Source organism: Geotrypetes seraphini, chromosome 13 (genome assembly GCF_902459505.1).
Source record: "Geotrypetes seraphini chromosome 13, aGeoSer1.1, whole genome shotgun sequence".
Classification (NCBI taxonomy): domain Eukaryota; kingdom Metazoa; phylum Chordata; class Amphibia; order Gymnophiona; family Dermophiidae; genus Geotrypetes; species Geotrypetes seraphini.
In genome coordinates this window covers 61228455-61245664 of record NC_047096.1, presented here as the reverse complement: position 1 = coordinate 61245664, position 17210 = coordinate 61228455, and the positions used below count along the sequence as shown (strand labels likewise).

At 39.8% G+C, this 17210-nt stretch overlaps 1 protein-coding gene and 1 pseudogene across 8 annotated transcripts in view; both read left to right on the top strand.

Moving 5' to 3' along the window:
• The window catches only part of LOC117347653 (leucine-rich repeat-containing protein 37A-like), a 97395-nt gene extending 96721 nt beyond the window's left edge, over positions 1-674 (top strand). For all 8 annotated transcript variants that reach the window (XM_033918853.1, XM_033918855.1, XM_033918854.1 and 5 more), the window contains one exon: positions 548-674. In XM_033918853.1, the coding sequence (XP_033774744.1) occupies positions 548-590 (43 nt within the window). In that variant the 3' untranslated portion in view covers positions 591-674. The remainder of the gene's footprint in view (positions 1-547) is intronic.
• Positions 675-8579: 7905 nt separating this feature from the next.
• Positions 8580-16981, top strand: LOC117347124 (annotated as a pseudogene).
• Positions 16982-17210: the final 229 nt, after the last annotated feature.

Sequence of the window (17210 nt, the reverse complement as noted above, 5' to 3'; positions counted from 1 at the left end):
TCTACTTCACTTGTATTGGGTGGCTCTCCATGCTTGGGTACTAACTGTAGAGCAGGGATCTCAAAGTCTTTCCTTGAGGGCCACAATCCAGTCGGGTTTTCAGGATTTCCCCAATGAATATGCATTGAAAGCAGTGCATGCACATAGATCTCATGCATATTCATTGCGGAAATCCTGAAAACCCAACTGGATTGCGGCCCTCAAGGAGGGACTTTGAGACCCCTGCTGTAGAGGGAGCTAAACAGTACTGTGAAGTACTATAGAGGCAGAGTGAAAAATCTCAAGTAGATTTCTTCTGCAGCCATGCAGCTAAAGGGAAATAACCTAGAATGTTTCACCTGTCTACTGGAAAAGAGCTTACCAGGGTAAGTACATAATCTCTTTTTCATTGAAGTTGTCCATTAACTGTTAAAGACATCCTTACAATCTTTAGTCATGAGTTGGTATGGAAGAATTTCCAGTCAGAATGTGGAACTGAAGCTTGCTTTTGTTTGCAAATGCCTTGTCTCCTATCCTAACTTGTTTTCTCTTTCTTCTTCTCTATTAGTGGGGAATCAGAATGGCAACCAAGAGAGGAAATGAACTACTAGTTTTCTTCATATTTATTTATTTATTTTTTTACAATTACCATTTGATTTAATCACTTATTTTAATAAATCAAAGTGAAATCACTACTTAATTTGCCCTTTGTTTATTCCATTACATACATTACACATACATTAAGTTTACCATTAATGACATGGGAGTTTTCAGCAGCTTTCTGTAAGTTTGTTTGTCCATGATATGATATAGTGTCAATTTTTGACCTGCAAATGAAGCCACAAATTTCACAGAATTGGCCTTTCATCTCTCATTCTTTTCTTTATAGGATTGTGTTTGCTTGGTTTCAAACATTAGACGGGGAGTCACAAGCGGTGTGCCACAGGGATCGGTGCTGGGGCCGTTACTCTTTAACATGCTTATACTATACACAGTAAGCCAGTCCTTGAACCATCGACAGTGAGCGTTGCTTTTACACAGCACAGACTCCTGATGCAGGCCGGGTTAGCCGAAATGTACATGTCGAGTCCATGATTGAATAGAGCCGTGAAACATATTAGCTCACTACTGTTTGTTTGTTTTGCCTCTTTTACAGTTGAGGTTTCTATCTTTGCCCAGAACGCTAAATGCTCCAACACTCATAGAATTCCTATGAGTGCATCAGAGCATTTAGGACTCTGGGCCATGGTACAAACCTCTACCACGTGCTAATTTCGGTGCACGCTAAATCGGTTAGTGAGCGTTAAATCGGCTAACGCGCCTTAGTAAAAGAGGGGGATAATGATTTACCATGCTTCTTAACTATGGTTGCCATACTATCTTCTATCACACTATGTCTGAGAGTGTGGTGCAGGGATTAGAGCTAGAGCCTCACCACACTGCTCCTTGTGACCCTGCTTGAGTACCTGAATACATTCATGTAAACTATTCTGAGCTCCTCTGGGAGAACGGTATAGAAAATTGAATAAAATAAAAGGCTCATAGCGCCTGTAATCTTACTATTCTCAGACCCTGCATTCTACAGTACTGTATATTTTCATGACATCCTCAGCATTTTCATCCCCCCATGTTCCCCACAAAACACTAAGGGCTCCTTTTACAAAGCCACGTTAGTGGCTATATCGCACGCGACTTTTTATCATGCGCTAACCCCCGTGCTAGCCGAAAAACTACCACCTGCTCAAGAGGAGGTGGTAGCGGCTAGTACGGCCGGCAGTTTAGTGCAGCTTCGTAAAAGGAGCCCTAAAATACTGATGTCTGAATTATGCAAGAAAATGAGGATGTCTGCTTTAGAAAGATTCCAGCTGAACTCTTACTCCTTTGGAGTGCATAAGCTTCTCATTTCCAAAGTGCAAGACAGTTTGCGACATGGCTTTGCCCTCTCTAGGTCCTCCACCAGGCCTGGACAAACCTTTCTAGATACATATTTGAAACAAATATTGCAGAATACAAACAGACAGAGTTCTGTTTATTTAAAGAAAATACAGTGAAGTTCACACACAAAATAATTTGTAAGAACAGTTATAACTATAAAGTTATAAGTACATAAATATTTGTAATATAAATATGGGGAAAATAAATAACATTTTTTTTTTCTGTATTTGCCGTTCATTATGTTTAATTGTTATAAATGCATAAATAAAAAAATAAAGTTTCTGCTAAATAGTTGTAATATAAGTATACATAACATTTTCTTTCTGCATTTTTCACCCATTATGTTCCAGTTAATTTTTATAAATGCATACATTAAAAAATAAAAATAAAAAGCCCATTTTACAAGAACACAGTAGCGATTCCTACATGGCAAATGCAACACAGCCCATTCTATTCCTGTGGGCTGTGCCGCTTTTGCCGTACTGGAACCTCCTACCGCAGCTGTGTAAAAGGTGCCCAAAGGTTTTGTTATATATTTGTAATATAAATAACATTTTCTTTCTGTATTTGCCATTCATTACGCTCCAGTTATTTAAACCTTCTGTGAAATATTCTGCTACACTTTTTTTCCCATCAGTTAGCAGATTTTTCCATCCGTCTTCTGGTGTGAGCGGAAAGTATGGAGACATGCAGCAGCTGCTTCTGTATCTGCATCCAGACCATCAGCTGCACACACTGTGGGTTGTCCTGGAAACCATAAAAAGACATTTATAAAAGTTAGAAGATGGAAGGGCAGTGTCTGGCTGTGCAGAAGAGCTCTGATTGGTCCCAGATTATAGGAGACAGGAAGAGCAGAAACTCCTGTTATGACATGTCAGAAAGGAAATAGTTGCTAATTAGCAAACGCTAAGGATTATTTTTAGACTGTAGATGATCTCATCGCAAAAACCTCTTTGAACAATTTGTAACAATAGATCCATAAAAAACACATTCCAAAACTTGAGGTCATATAGCACTGACGACATGAAAATGACAGACAGTGGGATAATCTCTATCAAAGCTATGGTTTCTGATTGGAGACAAGCCAAGTTTCCCCTCCTGACTAAGCACAGTGCCCTGCCATTGCTTGAAAATTTGAGTGTGAAACTGCGAATAAGAACAAGAAAAAAGAAAGTTCACTTTCTGTTCTCATTTTTGGGGTTTTTTGGGGGGGGTCATTAAGGAATGAAATATTAGAGGAATCGTGAAATGTTAGGGGCATATGACATAACAGACAATCAGAAAAGTGATATAAACACTAGTTTCTTCAAATTTACAGTTTTAACCCTCGTTTTACCGAACTGTAGTGTGGTTTTTATTGCCGGCCATGGCGGTAAAAGCTCCAAATTCTATGAGTGTCAGAGCTATTACCACCGTGACTGGCGCTAAAAACAGCGCAGTTTTGTAAAAGGCAGGGTGAATTAGGGCAGGAAGAAAGGGAGTCGTAAGAGTGAATATAGACATGATGGTGGAGGTTAGGAGGGTAGACCTATAAATGTCTGATAGGATAGTGGGTGGGGTGAACACGAAAGGCAGGCATTATGTCTTTAGACCCTGTTTTCTGACCCTACTGTGTATTTATAGTCCCAGTCTGTACTAGATTTGCGGCATTTCTTTCCTAATCCATTCCTTGATCTGTTAGTAAAGATGAAGAAATAATGAATGTGAAATAATGAATTGTATTTTATGGCTGTATTGTAACTTGCTTGGGGTATTTACAGGATAACAGCCAGATTGTATAAATGGAGCCAAGTAGCACTTACATTGTAGGCACCAGTTCAAAAACGACACTGTTTATAGAATCTTAAGGTGGCCAAACAGGTTGAAAAGGTGATGGCGAAAGCTAAAAGGATGCTAGGTTGCATAGGGAGAGGTATGGCCAGTAGGAAACAGGTATTGATGCCTCTGAATAAGACTCTGGCGAGACCTCATTTAGAATATTGTCTGCAAGTCTGGAGGCTGCACCTTTAAAAAGATATAAAAAGGATGGAGGTGGTCCAGAGGAAGGCTAGTAAAATGGTATGTGGTCTTCACCATAAGGGCTACGGGGACAGACTTAAAGATCTCAATCTGTATACTTTGGAGGAAAGGTGGGAGAGGGGAGATATGATAGAGATGTTTAAATACCTACGTAATGAAAGGAAACTCTGCAATGAGAGGGCATAGGATGAAGCTAAGAGGTGATAGGCTCCGGAGTACTGTAATGAGGAAATACTTTTTTACAGAAAGGGTGGTGGATGCCTGGAACAGTCTTCCAGAAGAGGTGGTGGAGACAGAGACTGTGTCTGAATTGAAAAGGGCTTGAGATAGGCACGTGGGATCTCTCGGAGAGAGAAAGAGATAATGGTTACTGGTGATGGGCTGACTAGATGGGCCATTTGGCCTTTATCTGCCATCATGTTTTATGTTTCTATCAGCTCCTAAGCGGACTTAGGTGTTGCTAGGTCTCCTAAATATAGGCACAGCTCCATTAGGCCAGCTTTTCACTTTCCTAATTTGGCAGCACCCATGTTGGATGCCTAATGGTGCCTGTTAACCATGCCTATTCTCCACCCATAACCATAGAAACATGACAGGAGATAAAGGCCAAATGGCCCATCTAGTCTGCCCATCCGCAGTAACCATTATCTCTTTCTCTCTCTGAGAGATTCCATGTGCCTATCCCAGGCCCTCTTGAATTCAGACACAGTCTCTGTTTCCACCACATGCCCACGTTTTTAATGCAGGCATCCCTAGGTGTTGCTTAATTTTTAGCTTCTTTTGACTGGCTGAAAACTGGCTTGGTTAATTGCCACGCAAATTAAAAAATTAAGTTCGGCGATCAGGGCACCTAAATAGGGCACCATTTATAGAATCTGGCATTATGTGTCCTCAAATGTACTGAATGAATGAATAAGACTCACATTTTCTGATAAAGCATCTTCCAGTCCCCTGAAGTATCCACTCACTGCTTCCTTCATATTGCGATGCAGATCTGAATTCCCTCCATCCTTAGGAACCTGATGAAAAGAGGACGAGGAGAATTTTTTTTTTTAAATTCTGTCAAAGTTCCAATAGCTATATTGTTACATAACCTTCTGGATTCCTTGCTGACTGTATTTTATTAGAGCGGTTTATGTGCTTTCACAGATGCAGCGGTTCATAAATTATCAGGAGCCCATAAATGAATTCCTTCTTTCTTTATTCTAGAATTATGAAAAGTTTCAGGTATTTACTTACACAGCCATGTAGATCTTCAGTCTGACGATGGAGCAGACTTTGAAAAAGGTACAGGGCTTTGCTGTCACTGCCAACCAAATGATGGTGTTTCAAGAAAAAATGTCCAATTTGATCGGTAACTTCATATAAAGTAATGATGCCATCTTCCACCTGTTAGACAGAAAAGAAATTTACTTCCTACGAGGAAAAAGGGAAAGGAGAGAATAGAAAAAAAGAGATTAAAAGGGGATAGGATTGAAAGAGAGAACAGTGGAGAAACAGAAGGAAAGGAGAGTGAAGGAAAAAGAAGCAGCAGGGCCGGCAAGATGCAATGAAGATAGAAAGAGATGGATTAGGAAGAGGAAGGATAGTAGAGATCTTAAAACTGTCACAAATGTCAGGAGATGTGAACAATATATGACAAAGCATGGCAACATAAGTGACTGCAAGAGAAAAGGTTACAAATGTAAAAAGAAAACAATAAAAAAAGATCTGAAAAGGGGGAACAGATTATGATGTAGGAAGAAGGTCATTAAAAGTATCTGAATTGTAACATAAATAAATACAAGTATTTTATTAGAAAATAAATATGCAACAACCAAAATAGTAGGTACGAAGGGCTGCCGAAAGGTTCTCAGCCCAACCAAGGCAAATGCATCTAGCAAATGGGCACAAGTATAGGGAAACCAAGCCATTATGACTTCACCGATGAGGATAGCTCTTAGGCATTTGTGGAATGAGGCATTATGACATCACAATATGAGAGGATGCTGAAAAGTTCTCAGTCCAACCAAGAAGAAAATGATGTGAAGCTATGAAATGTACAAGTTATTCCACACTTTTCTTGACACTTTTCGTTTCAATGATATGAAATTACACAAAAAGCAGCCCCTCATACTGTGATGTCATAATGCCTTATTCCACCAATGCCTAAGAGCCAACCTCATTGGTGATGTCACAATGGCTTGGTTTCCCTATACTTGTGCCCATTTGCTAGATGCATTTGCCTCATTGAAATGAAAAGTGTGAAGAGAAGCGTGGAATAACTTGTAAGTTTCATGGCTCCACGTCATTCTCTTGGTTGGGCTGAGATCTTTTCAGTGGCCCCTTGTTATTTTTGTAATGACAGGCTGTAGCCTGAGGTTTAAAACTCGCTCCACAAGGCCTTTATCAGTCTTTATTTCACTATAACTGGCCTGTCCTAAGATGCCCATCTCCTTCAGTCTTGCACATTTATCACCCTTCATACCTGGGTGGAGTTGTAGATGGAGTCAATATTAATAGGAAATATAACACTCCCCAGACACTGCAGAGGAAACTTCGTTGTTGGATTCTGTAAAGTGTATAATGACATGTGAACATAAAAATAAATATTACACACTGTCTAGATATGACATAACTTAATCCTGTAAATATTCATTTGTAAACTTACCATTCTTTGAAATGTTTGAAGGATCTGTCTATTTAGATTATTATGGAGCTGAAGCCTTTTGCAATTCAATGACAGGACAGATGAGCAAAGACACAAAACCAAAATAACGCCCCGGATCATCTGGAACATCATCTCTACAGAAAGAAAGAGAAAATAAAATATAGCCCTCTCTTTCCAGGTGCATTGAAATGAATTGATAAAATCCTTAATTTTTGTATGACTCTTACCTGATAATAATTGTCCAGAGTTTTTTGCTCTTCACGCGGCCACTCACGTAACCTTCTCTTGGCTATGCACCAGTATCTTATGGCAAATGTCAGCGTCAGACTGCTTCCAGCCATTTCGGAAGACCTTTTATACACCATAGCTGCTCCCCTTCCTTCATTTCTTTCATTTTCATTTTCATTACTAATGGCAGCAATGTTTAAAAGAAAATCCCCCATTGTTTTACCTAAAAAGCAAAATTAAAAGGGAAAATGATTTTCTACTTTTCTTTTCTTTTCTTTTTTTTTTTTATAAGTTTTCCGATCATTACATACATAATGATTAAAGAAAAAAGACAATTGAATACAATAGTGTAAAGGTAAATTCATCAATTCGAAATTTCAAGCCCACATTATTGGGGAGCCTTACTCCAATTCAAAAAATATATACTTTAGGTAAAGAAATTGATTGAACTCCAGGTCCAAAACTTGTGGGCCCAGCTCCAATCAAATCAATAATATATAAGGCTAAATCTATTTATTCCTCTAAGAACTGTATAGGAAAACAGTAAATTATTTAATTTCTCTAGTCAGCAGAAATTGTAACTGTATTGGGTCCCAAAACACAAATTCTGTGTCTTATAATTTAACAAGGGAATTTTAAATAAAAAGATGCCTCCAAAGCTACCACACTAAGGGCTCCATTTACAAAGCCGCGCTAGAGCCTTAACGCACGGAATAGCATGCGTTGATCTGGTGCGTGCGTTAAAAACGCTAGCGCATCTTTGTAAAAGGAGCCCTAAGTTTTAATTTCAAAAATTCTTTTCTTCTGAATCGGATGGCTCTGGAGATATCAGGAAAAATTCTTACCAAGTCTCCACAAAATTTTATCAATCTATTTTTAAAGTACAATTTTCGTTGATACCAGTTGGTCAACATCTTGGTTAGAGTTAACTTTTTTCTGAGAAATATAATAATTATTATTATCAATTGGAAAGGTCTCTGCATTGGGTAAACCCAGTATTTCCTTAAAAAAAATCTTTTAACAATATTTGAGGAGACAACAAATGGGTTACTGGGAAATTAACCAAGCGGAGGTTCCTTGCCCTAAAAAGATTCTCCATTATTTCTAATTTAGAGGGCACAACACAAGAATCTTTAACCGCTGAGGTAGAAACAGTCTGCAATGTGGTAACTTGTGCTTCCATTAAATTCAACCTCTTATCTAAGGTACCCAGATTAGAGTCTACATTCTCCAGCTTGTGAAAAGTCTACTTTTTGCTTCACTGTTGACCTCAGAAGCCCCTCCACTCTAGAAATTAGTACCCATAAATCTTTAAGTGTAATATCTTGTATTTCCTCTGATACGGGATGTACCTCTGAGTCACTTGCAAATTCAAGTGGCTTAGGAATTAATGTATAAACCATTCTATTAGTTCCAACGGAGAGAACTTCCGATTCAGAGGGATTAATAGGACTAACTTGAGTCCCACTAGTACTCGATACTGGTGGAGGGAGAGGAGTTCTATTGAGGGGACTTAATGAAGCTCCGGAGATTAAAGAAGAATCCATAGTAAGAGCTACTTCCAGAATATTATCAATTAATTTTAAATGTTTGTCCATGGGACCTACAATTGCTGGAGTTGAACTTTTAGGCTTAATTTTCCTTTTTCCCATAATTTACTTCAATACTTTAAAGATCAGTTCAATATCAATATTTATGACCTTGTTTAGCTCCTCTGCTCCTCGTGGCTCCAAGGGGCTCCCAAGGGGCCTGGTGTGCCCCTTAGGGCATGTCTCTTCGACCACACCTGTGGCTAAGCACCGTATCTGCAACTTCATTTTGTGCTGGAAGAGACGGATCTGATGATGTCAGTGGTCCATCTCTCCAAGTGCCTGCCCAAAAGCCTGCACCGGTCCCAGGAGAGGAAATCAAGAAAGTCCAAGTAAGCAGGTGTGGGAAGCTCCGGGGCTCTAAACAAGTCCTCTCAGGTGCCCTCCCGTAAAGTGTGGCTTCCCGATTTTCTACTTTTCATAGTGAAGGTAACTCGTGAATCACAGTTTTTTTTGTTCTTCTTAATAGGAACAATTTTCATTTGGTTCCATTACTATTTACACTTTTCAGCTGCAATATTAGAGAGATGTTAATGTCCACAGTAAGTCTAAACTCCCCCACTCACCCTTTTTTTTACTAAGCCATGGTAGAGATTTCTACCGTGGCCCAGAGCGCTAAATGATCTGATGCTTATCCGACACTCATAGAAATCTATGAGTGTTGGAGCATTTAGCACTCCAGGCCATGGTAGAAACCTCTACCGTGGCTTAGTAAAAGTATGTGTGTGTGTGGGGGGGGGGGGGTAGGGTTTGAAGATTTTGAAGTTACAGGGAAATACTTTTAAAATCAATAGGAGAAAATAATTTTTCACTCAGAAAATAGTTAGACTTTGGAACGCATTGTCAGAGAGCGAATAGCGTAGCTGGTTTTAAGAAGGGTTTGGTCAATTTCCTGGAGGAAAAGACCATAGTCTGTTATTGAGAAAGACATGAGGGAAGCCACTGCTTGCCCTGAATCTGTAGCATGAAATGTTGCTACTCTTTGGGGTTCCAGAATCTTGCTATTCTTTGAGATTCTGCATGGAATCTTGATACTCTTTCGGGTTCTAGAGCCTTTTGTTACTCTTTGGGATTCTGGAATGTTGCTACTCTTTGGGTTTTGGCCAGGTACTAGGGACCTGGATTGGCCACCATGAGAACGGACTACTGGGCTTGATGGACCATTGGTCTGACCCAGTAAGGCTATTCTTACTGTGCTTTGTAAATATATAAAAATGCTGAAGTCAATTTTAGTGAAAGAATTGCTGCATAAAGACAAACAGACAACTTATCCATATATTTTTAATATCTTCATACAGATTTCCAGTCAACATATCCATATAAATTGGAGCATGGAGTTCTCAATTTGGCACCCAAAGCTCATCGCATATAAACCTTTGAATATTGAGCAAATTGTATTTAAATAAGGCAAAGAGTATAGATTAAATTCTGCCAAAGACAAAGTGCCTGATATTCAGACCACGGGGGCAGTGAAACAGGAAACTCAATGCTGGCACCATATCCAGCGCTCAGCATTCAATTTCTGTGGTTTTATTGACTGGCTGAGACATAGCCGATAAGCCAGTACTCATCATCTGGCCAGCTAAATCCTAGTGGCCAAAGATAGACCCGCTTTTTAGGCAGTGAACTTAGCCAGGTGGTGACCAGTTATGTCATCATATAGCCAGTCACTAGCTAGCTGTTGTCCTGGATATTCATTGGAAAATAGCCACCTATCTCCCACTGAATATCGGTGGATAGCTAGCTATGCACTATTTGGCCTGCCAAGAGCCATTCCTTGCTGATGAAATCGTGCTGAATATTGGTCGGAAAATGTCTTATTCTATCTCTGTATTCTCCTTCTGTCCGACATTCCCCAGATTCCATACTGTGTATGATGCCTAGATATGAATGCCCTAATTTGAGCACACTTCCAAAATGCTGGTGCAAATTAATTGGCTAACAAGCTCAGAACCATCAATGATTGGGTGCTTACAACCAATTATTGAAGTTATTTGGCACCCATTAGAATTTGCATGTGAATCTGGCTTTTGCACTATTCAATAATGCAGTACGAGGGGCTGGTGAAAAGTTCTCAGCTCAACCAAGAAAGTTGGGGCGGTCTCCATTGAGGACTATCCCCTTTGTCCAGTGATTTTCCACTTTCTGCATTTCGTCAGAAAAATGCGGCTACATATAGCCCCTGGACACACCCTCCAGCTCCATAGAGACCGAAAACAATCTTACTCCCATTTCCTACCAAACCTATGAAATGATAAGATATTATATTTATGTGGTATATCTACTTTGTTGGAAAAGTGATATGGAAGGGGGGGAGGGTTAAATTTTCTTGTTGAAAGATTGCTGATTATCAAGTGATGCTGTATCTTACGTGTTTGTTATTTATTGTACACTTGTTGTAAATTATAAATGAATAAAGAACTTAAAAAAAAAAGAAATATATGATATTGCGTAGATAACAAATCTTAATAAACTTGAAACTTGAACCGCCTGGAACTTATGGTTGGGCGGTATACAAGAATAAAGATTATTATTATTATCATCTCTTACAAGACTGAGCTCTTTGGCTCAGGTCACTATCAGGGAAATTCTATGAAGAGTAGAAACATCTACTGCGACTTAGTAAAAGGGGGGTTTAATTGGCAAAATACCCTTAACTGGAAAAAAGAAAATTTACCCCCCCCCCCCTTATACTAAACTGCGATAGCAGTTATTAGCGCAGGGAGCCACGTTGAATGCTCTGCGCAGCTCCCGATGCTCATATGAGCGTTGGGAGCAGCGCGGCTCCCTAACTAATAACATTACATTACATTACATTAGTGATTTCTATTCTGCCAATACCTTGCGGTTCAAGGCGGATTACATAAAAGTTTTCAGAGATTACATAAAAGTTTACAGGAATAGCATAAGAGATGTCATAAGAATTACCAAAGAGTTGTCGAGATCTTAAGGTGATAAATGTTGGGTAATAAGAATTACCAAAGAGTTGTCGAGATCTTAAGGTGATAAATGTTAGGTAATAAGAATTTCCAAAGAGTTGCGAGATCTTAAGGTGGTAAGTGTTGGGTAAATAGAGGCATTTTGGCATTAGTTGGGTAGTTAGAAGCATATTAGAGTATATTAAGGGTGTAGAGTGGGTAGGTGGGGTTTAGGTAGAAACTGGTCATATTAGATAGGTTTTATGTATTTTTGAAGAGTAGGGTTTTAGTATCTTTCTTGTAGGTTTTGTAGTCTGTGGTCGATGACAACAGAATGGTGATTTGTCTGTCCAGTTTAGCTGCTCTGGTGGCTATTAGGTTGTCATAGTTTTTTTTGTTTGACATTTTTGGATGGTGGGTGTGTGAAAAGTGAGTGGGTTCTCCTGTGCCTGGATGAGGAGGACTACCGTGGTTTAGTTAAAGGGGAGGGGTTAGTTGTGTAATAGACATCTAACCGATTCTATAAAAGCTTAGCAGCACCTAATGCCTAAGTGGGCATTTTTATGGATGGAGAATGACTTAGGCGCCGCTAAGCGTAATTCTCCCAAAATGTAGGTGCCTGAAAAGTAGGCCTTTCAAACCCTGGCCTACATTTCAGGCGCCTAAGTTTTTACACAGACGCTGCTAGCCCCGATTCTGTATACTGCGCCTAAGTATGATTGACGCATGCCCGGCACCGTTTTTAGGTGGCAGATGATTTAGGCGCCGTTTGTAGAATCGGCCCCTATGTGCCCACTTGACCTCATTCCAGTTATCTAATTTAGTATCGCCCATAATTATCTGATTTCTCTGGCTAAGATGTTATTTGTGGTTAAGGGCTCCTTTTACTTAGGTGCCGCACACGCTAACCCCACGCTATGCGCCAAGAACTAACGCCAGCTCAATGCAGGCGTTAGCATCTGGCGCAGCTTAGTGAACGGAGCCCTAAAGAAGAAAAAACCAAAAGGAGAAAGGTTCTCTTATGAACAAAGGGGTGACCAACTGGCTTATTATACTATTATAAAATAATAAACACTTTCAATAATGGTTGATGATGTGATGTCCCATAATGTGATATAAGGACAGAATAGGCTATTAAATAACTCAAAATGAAGGAAAAAGCCTCAGAAAAAGGCCCTCCCACCTCCACCGAAGTGGTTTCTTAAAGGTGGTTGAGACGTTGCGTGAGACGTTTTTTGGCGTCCCATTTGAGAGAGGTCTGATCGGTCGGGATACACCGTTGGTGTACTGATCAGCTGAAGATAAGTTGAAAAGTTTTTCTTCTATCTTATGTTTTTTCATTAGTGAAGTACAGCAGAAGGTTTTTTTGCCAATGAGGTGACTGCTCAACCACCTTTAAGAAACCACTTCGGTGGAGGTGGGAGGGCCCTTTTCTGAGGCTTTTTCCTTCATTTTGAGTTATTTAATAGCCTATTCTGTCCTTATATCACATTATGGGACATCACATCATCAACCATTATTGAAAGTGTTTATTATTTTATACATTGTCTTTTCATGATATCTGAGTCATTCGTGGCTATTACACCACTAGTGAAAACCAAAATGACACTGAAGGCATTTCTTATAGAAAGGAACAAGCCTCAGATTATGGAGCTTCACCCACTTCAGGTTTTTTAGAGAGAAAATATCTATTTTCCTGCTATCACCAGCTTATCTACCTTTAACTAAGTTTATATTTTTAAATTTTATTAAATCTTTAATTAATATAATAAAGTTAATCTTAAAAAAAGTCTCTCTAATTCATTATTTGTAAACCCATTATGGACTTGGACTTAATCAATTTCTTAAACTTTTTACTAAAAATAATTAACCTAACAGCTCATTTCAGAAAACAGAACCGGCAGATTAACCTCTATTGCACCAACAAGAAATCCCGTCGTATTCAGCTGTTCGCCTTCCCTTCGCTCAAACTTTGTCACCTCAAAAGATTCCTGGACAAAACTTTTGCCTTCCAAGCAGCTAAGCTGAACCCATGGCTAGCCCAAATGATACTCGAGGCCCCCACTTACCTCGGCTTCAGAAAATTACTTAAAACCTACCTATTCAGCAAACAAGACCCGAATTGTCCCCCCCACCCCGAAAATAACACCTCGCGCCCCTCTCCACTTCTCCTCCTTCACGAGGCCATCCCTTTTTCCCTACTTTCCACATCCTCTGTCTAGTTCGATTAAAGCTGTAATTCTGATAAATAGTTGTAAATCTGCTTGTCTATGCAGATCCTAATCTAATTGATGTAAACCGCCTAGAACTCGCTGGGTATGGCGGTATATAAGAATAAAATTATTATTATTATTATTATAAATTGCTTCAATTCATGTTCACCATTTCTAACTTAAAGTGCTCTGCTCTGTATAACCAAGGCCGTTGCTTATTTCTTTCATCATTCCGACGTGGCCTGCGTTTCGCGGGGCAAACACCACCACCGCTGCGTTAGGGAAAAATTTCTGTAGCAAAGCTAAAGAGTAAGACAAGCATAAATGACCAAACATTCAACTGACAAACAAAATAACTGACTTTAAAAGTTCTTATACCTTCTTACAAAATGTTTTTACCTTCTATAGGCAATGCAAACGCTCCTGACAGTTCTGAGCAACAAGAGAACATGGCGCTATGTGTTTTTGAAAAAAAAAAAAAAAAGACGGCGTGATGTTTATCTCGTTAGCCATTTTGTGTACAGAATAGTGCTCAGTGTTATTGTTGGTGCAGATTTTTGTAGGCGCCATATATGAGGAGTTCTCAGCCCAACCAAGAAGAGAATGACGTGGATATGGTTCAATCAGTGATCTGAAACAATGTCAACACATAGAATTTAGTTTCTGCAAATTGGCAAAATAACACTCGGAATTTAGGAAGTTGGTTGTTTGGACTGAGAACTTTTCAATAAAAGTGAGCCAAGTATAGAGCAATGAAGCCATTGTGACATCACTGATGAAATTGGCTCTTATTGGTGGGATGAGGTATTATTAATTAATTCATTTTTCTATACCATTCTCCCAGGACAGCTCAGAATGGTTTACATGAGTTTATTCAGGTACTCAAGCACTTTTCCCTGTCTGTCCCGGTGGGCTCACACTCTATCTAATGTACCTGGGGTAATGGGGAATTAAGTGACTTGCCTAAGGTCACAAGGAGCAGCATGGATTTGAAACCATAACCTCAGGGTGCTGAGGCTATAGCTTTAACCAATACGCCACTCTAGAAATCAAAATGTAGTAGAAGTGATCTAAGTATAGGACAATCAAGCCATTGTGACATCACTGATGAGGTTGGCTCTTAGGCATTGGTGGAATGAGGCATTATGACATCACAATACCAGCTCTGGTTATCAGAGGCTGAACCTTTTCACACTATTTATTCAATTTTCTATACTATTCTCCTAGGAAAGCTTAGAATGGTTTACATGGGTCTGGATTTTAAGAACATAAGAAGTTGCCTCCGCTGAGGCAGACCAGAGATCCATCTCGCCCAGCGGTCCGCTCCCGCGGCGGCCCATCAGACCTATTGCCTGAACAGTGGTCCCTGACTATTCCTAAAACCTACCTCTACTCCTATCTGTACCCCTCAATCCCTTTGTCCTCTAGGAACCTATCCAAGCCTTCTTTGAAGCCCTGTAGCGTGCTCCTGCTTATCACATCCTCTGGAAGCACGTTCCATGTATCCACCACCCTCTGGGTGAAAAAGAACTTCCTAGCGTTTGTTCTAAACTTGTCCCCCTTTAACTTCTCTGAGTGCCCCCTTGTGCTTGTGGTTCCCCATAATCTGAAAAATCTGTCTCTGTCTACCTTTTCTATGCCCTTCATGATCTATCATGTCTCCTCTAAGTCTCCGCTTTTCCAAGGAGAACAGCCCCAGCTTTTTCAGTCTGTCAGTATATGAGAGGTTTTCTATACCCTTCATCAGTTTAGTCGCTCTTCTCTGGACTCCCTCAAGTACTGCCATGTTCTTCTTGAGGTACGGCGACCAGTACTGGACACAGTACTCCAGATGTGGGCGTACCGTTGCACGATACAGTGGCATGATGACTTCCTTTGTCCTGGTCGTGATACCCTTTTTAATGATACCCAACATTTTGTTTGCTTTCCTTGAGGCTGTCCCGCACTGTGCTGACGCCTTCAATGTTGTGTCTACCATCACTCCCAGGTCCCTTTTAAGGTTACTTACCCCTAGCAGCGATCCCCCCATTTTGTAGCTGAACATCGGGTTCTTTTTCCCTACATGCATGACCTTGCATTTCTCTATGTTAAAGCTCATTTGCCACTTTTTGGCCCACTCTTCCAGTGTCGATAGGGAGTAAATTCTGGTAACCCTAATGCTGCAAGACTACTGCTAGGGGGCTTCATGGCATTTAACACAGCACAAGCAAAATCCGTCAATGCACCTCAGTAAAAGGACCCCTAAATATTTTGAGATTTGTAGCAGTAAATTCAGAACAAATTTGTGTTTGGTAAAGCATATTATTCTTGATTTTAAAGTAATTTCTTCAAGGTCAATATAATTGTTTGCTTCCATTTTTTAAAAAAAATTAGCTTTTTACTGTTTACCTGCTCCTGGACCTCTAGAGAGGGAAAGGGGATGATACGTCGTCCATTAATCTGAAACTGAAACAAATCAGCCACTGGTTAAGCGTAAATATGCTAGCCCTCAACATCAGCAAAACTAAAGTTATGATTTTTCCAGTCAAGGAAGGCCTTGCACTATTCATTCGCTCGTCATTTCACGCTTGGGTTATAGCAATTCACTATATAAAGAAATCACTAAGAAAGAAATAAAACGTCTTCAAATCATTCAAAACACTGCCATAGAAATGATTTCAAAAGCACATAAATATGATCGTGTTCCACCTCTCATGATCAAAGCTCCCTTGCTTCCTATAGATCATTGAATCACCTACAAAATAATGTTGCCGACTTACAAGAATAAAATTTCCGGCCAACCTGATTTTATTAACAGGCTATTAATCCCTCCTCGTACATTGCGTTCATCTAATCAAAACTTGCTTATCCATCCCCTCTTTAAGATACATTAACACTATGCGCACTAGCATCTTTTCCGTTACGACCCTTACCATCTGGAATTCAGCACCAAATTATATAAGAGAAATTGCATCCCTTGTCAAATTTAAAAGTAATTTGTGTCTCTTTTCTGGCGGCCATAGCGGACTGAGCGCCTGGCCATCCTGAAGTTCAGTCCATTTGTTACCTCTGACCGCAGCAAGAACCGTAAAAGGCACTTCAATGCTCCATCTCATGTTCATAGGAAGATTATGTCCTCCCTTTATCTAAGGAGCTAAGACAGAAGTACAATGTCCGCTCTATGCCCATTCGAAAGGATGATGAAGTCCAGGTCGTTTGAAGACATTATAAAGGTCAGCAGATCGGCAAAGTAGTCCAAGTATACAGAAAAAAGTATGTCATCTACACCGAACGTGTACAGCGTGAGAAAGCCAATGGTACCACAGTCCATGTTGGTATTCACCCCAGTAAGGTGGTGATCACCAGGTTAAAACTGGACAAGGATCGTAAGAAGATCCTAGAACGCAAAGCCAAGTTGGCAAGGAGAAGGGCAAATATAAGAAGGAAAGCATTGAAAAGATGCAGGAGTAAAGTGACTGTGCAAAACCAATAAAAAACTTCACTTTCAAAAAAAAAAAAAATAAATAAAAGTAACTTGAAGGTTTTTCATTTTAAAGACGCATATGATGTATAATAGTCCTTCGAAGGACGGCATTGGAAATCTTCCTTGCCATTTTACAATCATTTTAGCTTATGTTCCCTTTCCTTTTGTTTTTTTCCCTCTTCCCCTCTTTCTTTTTATGTACAGTATATTGCATTT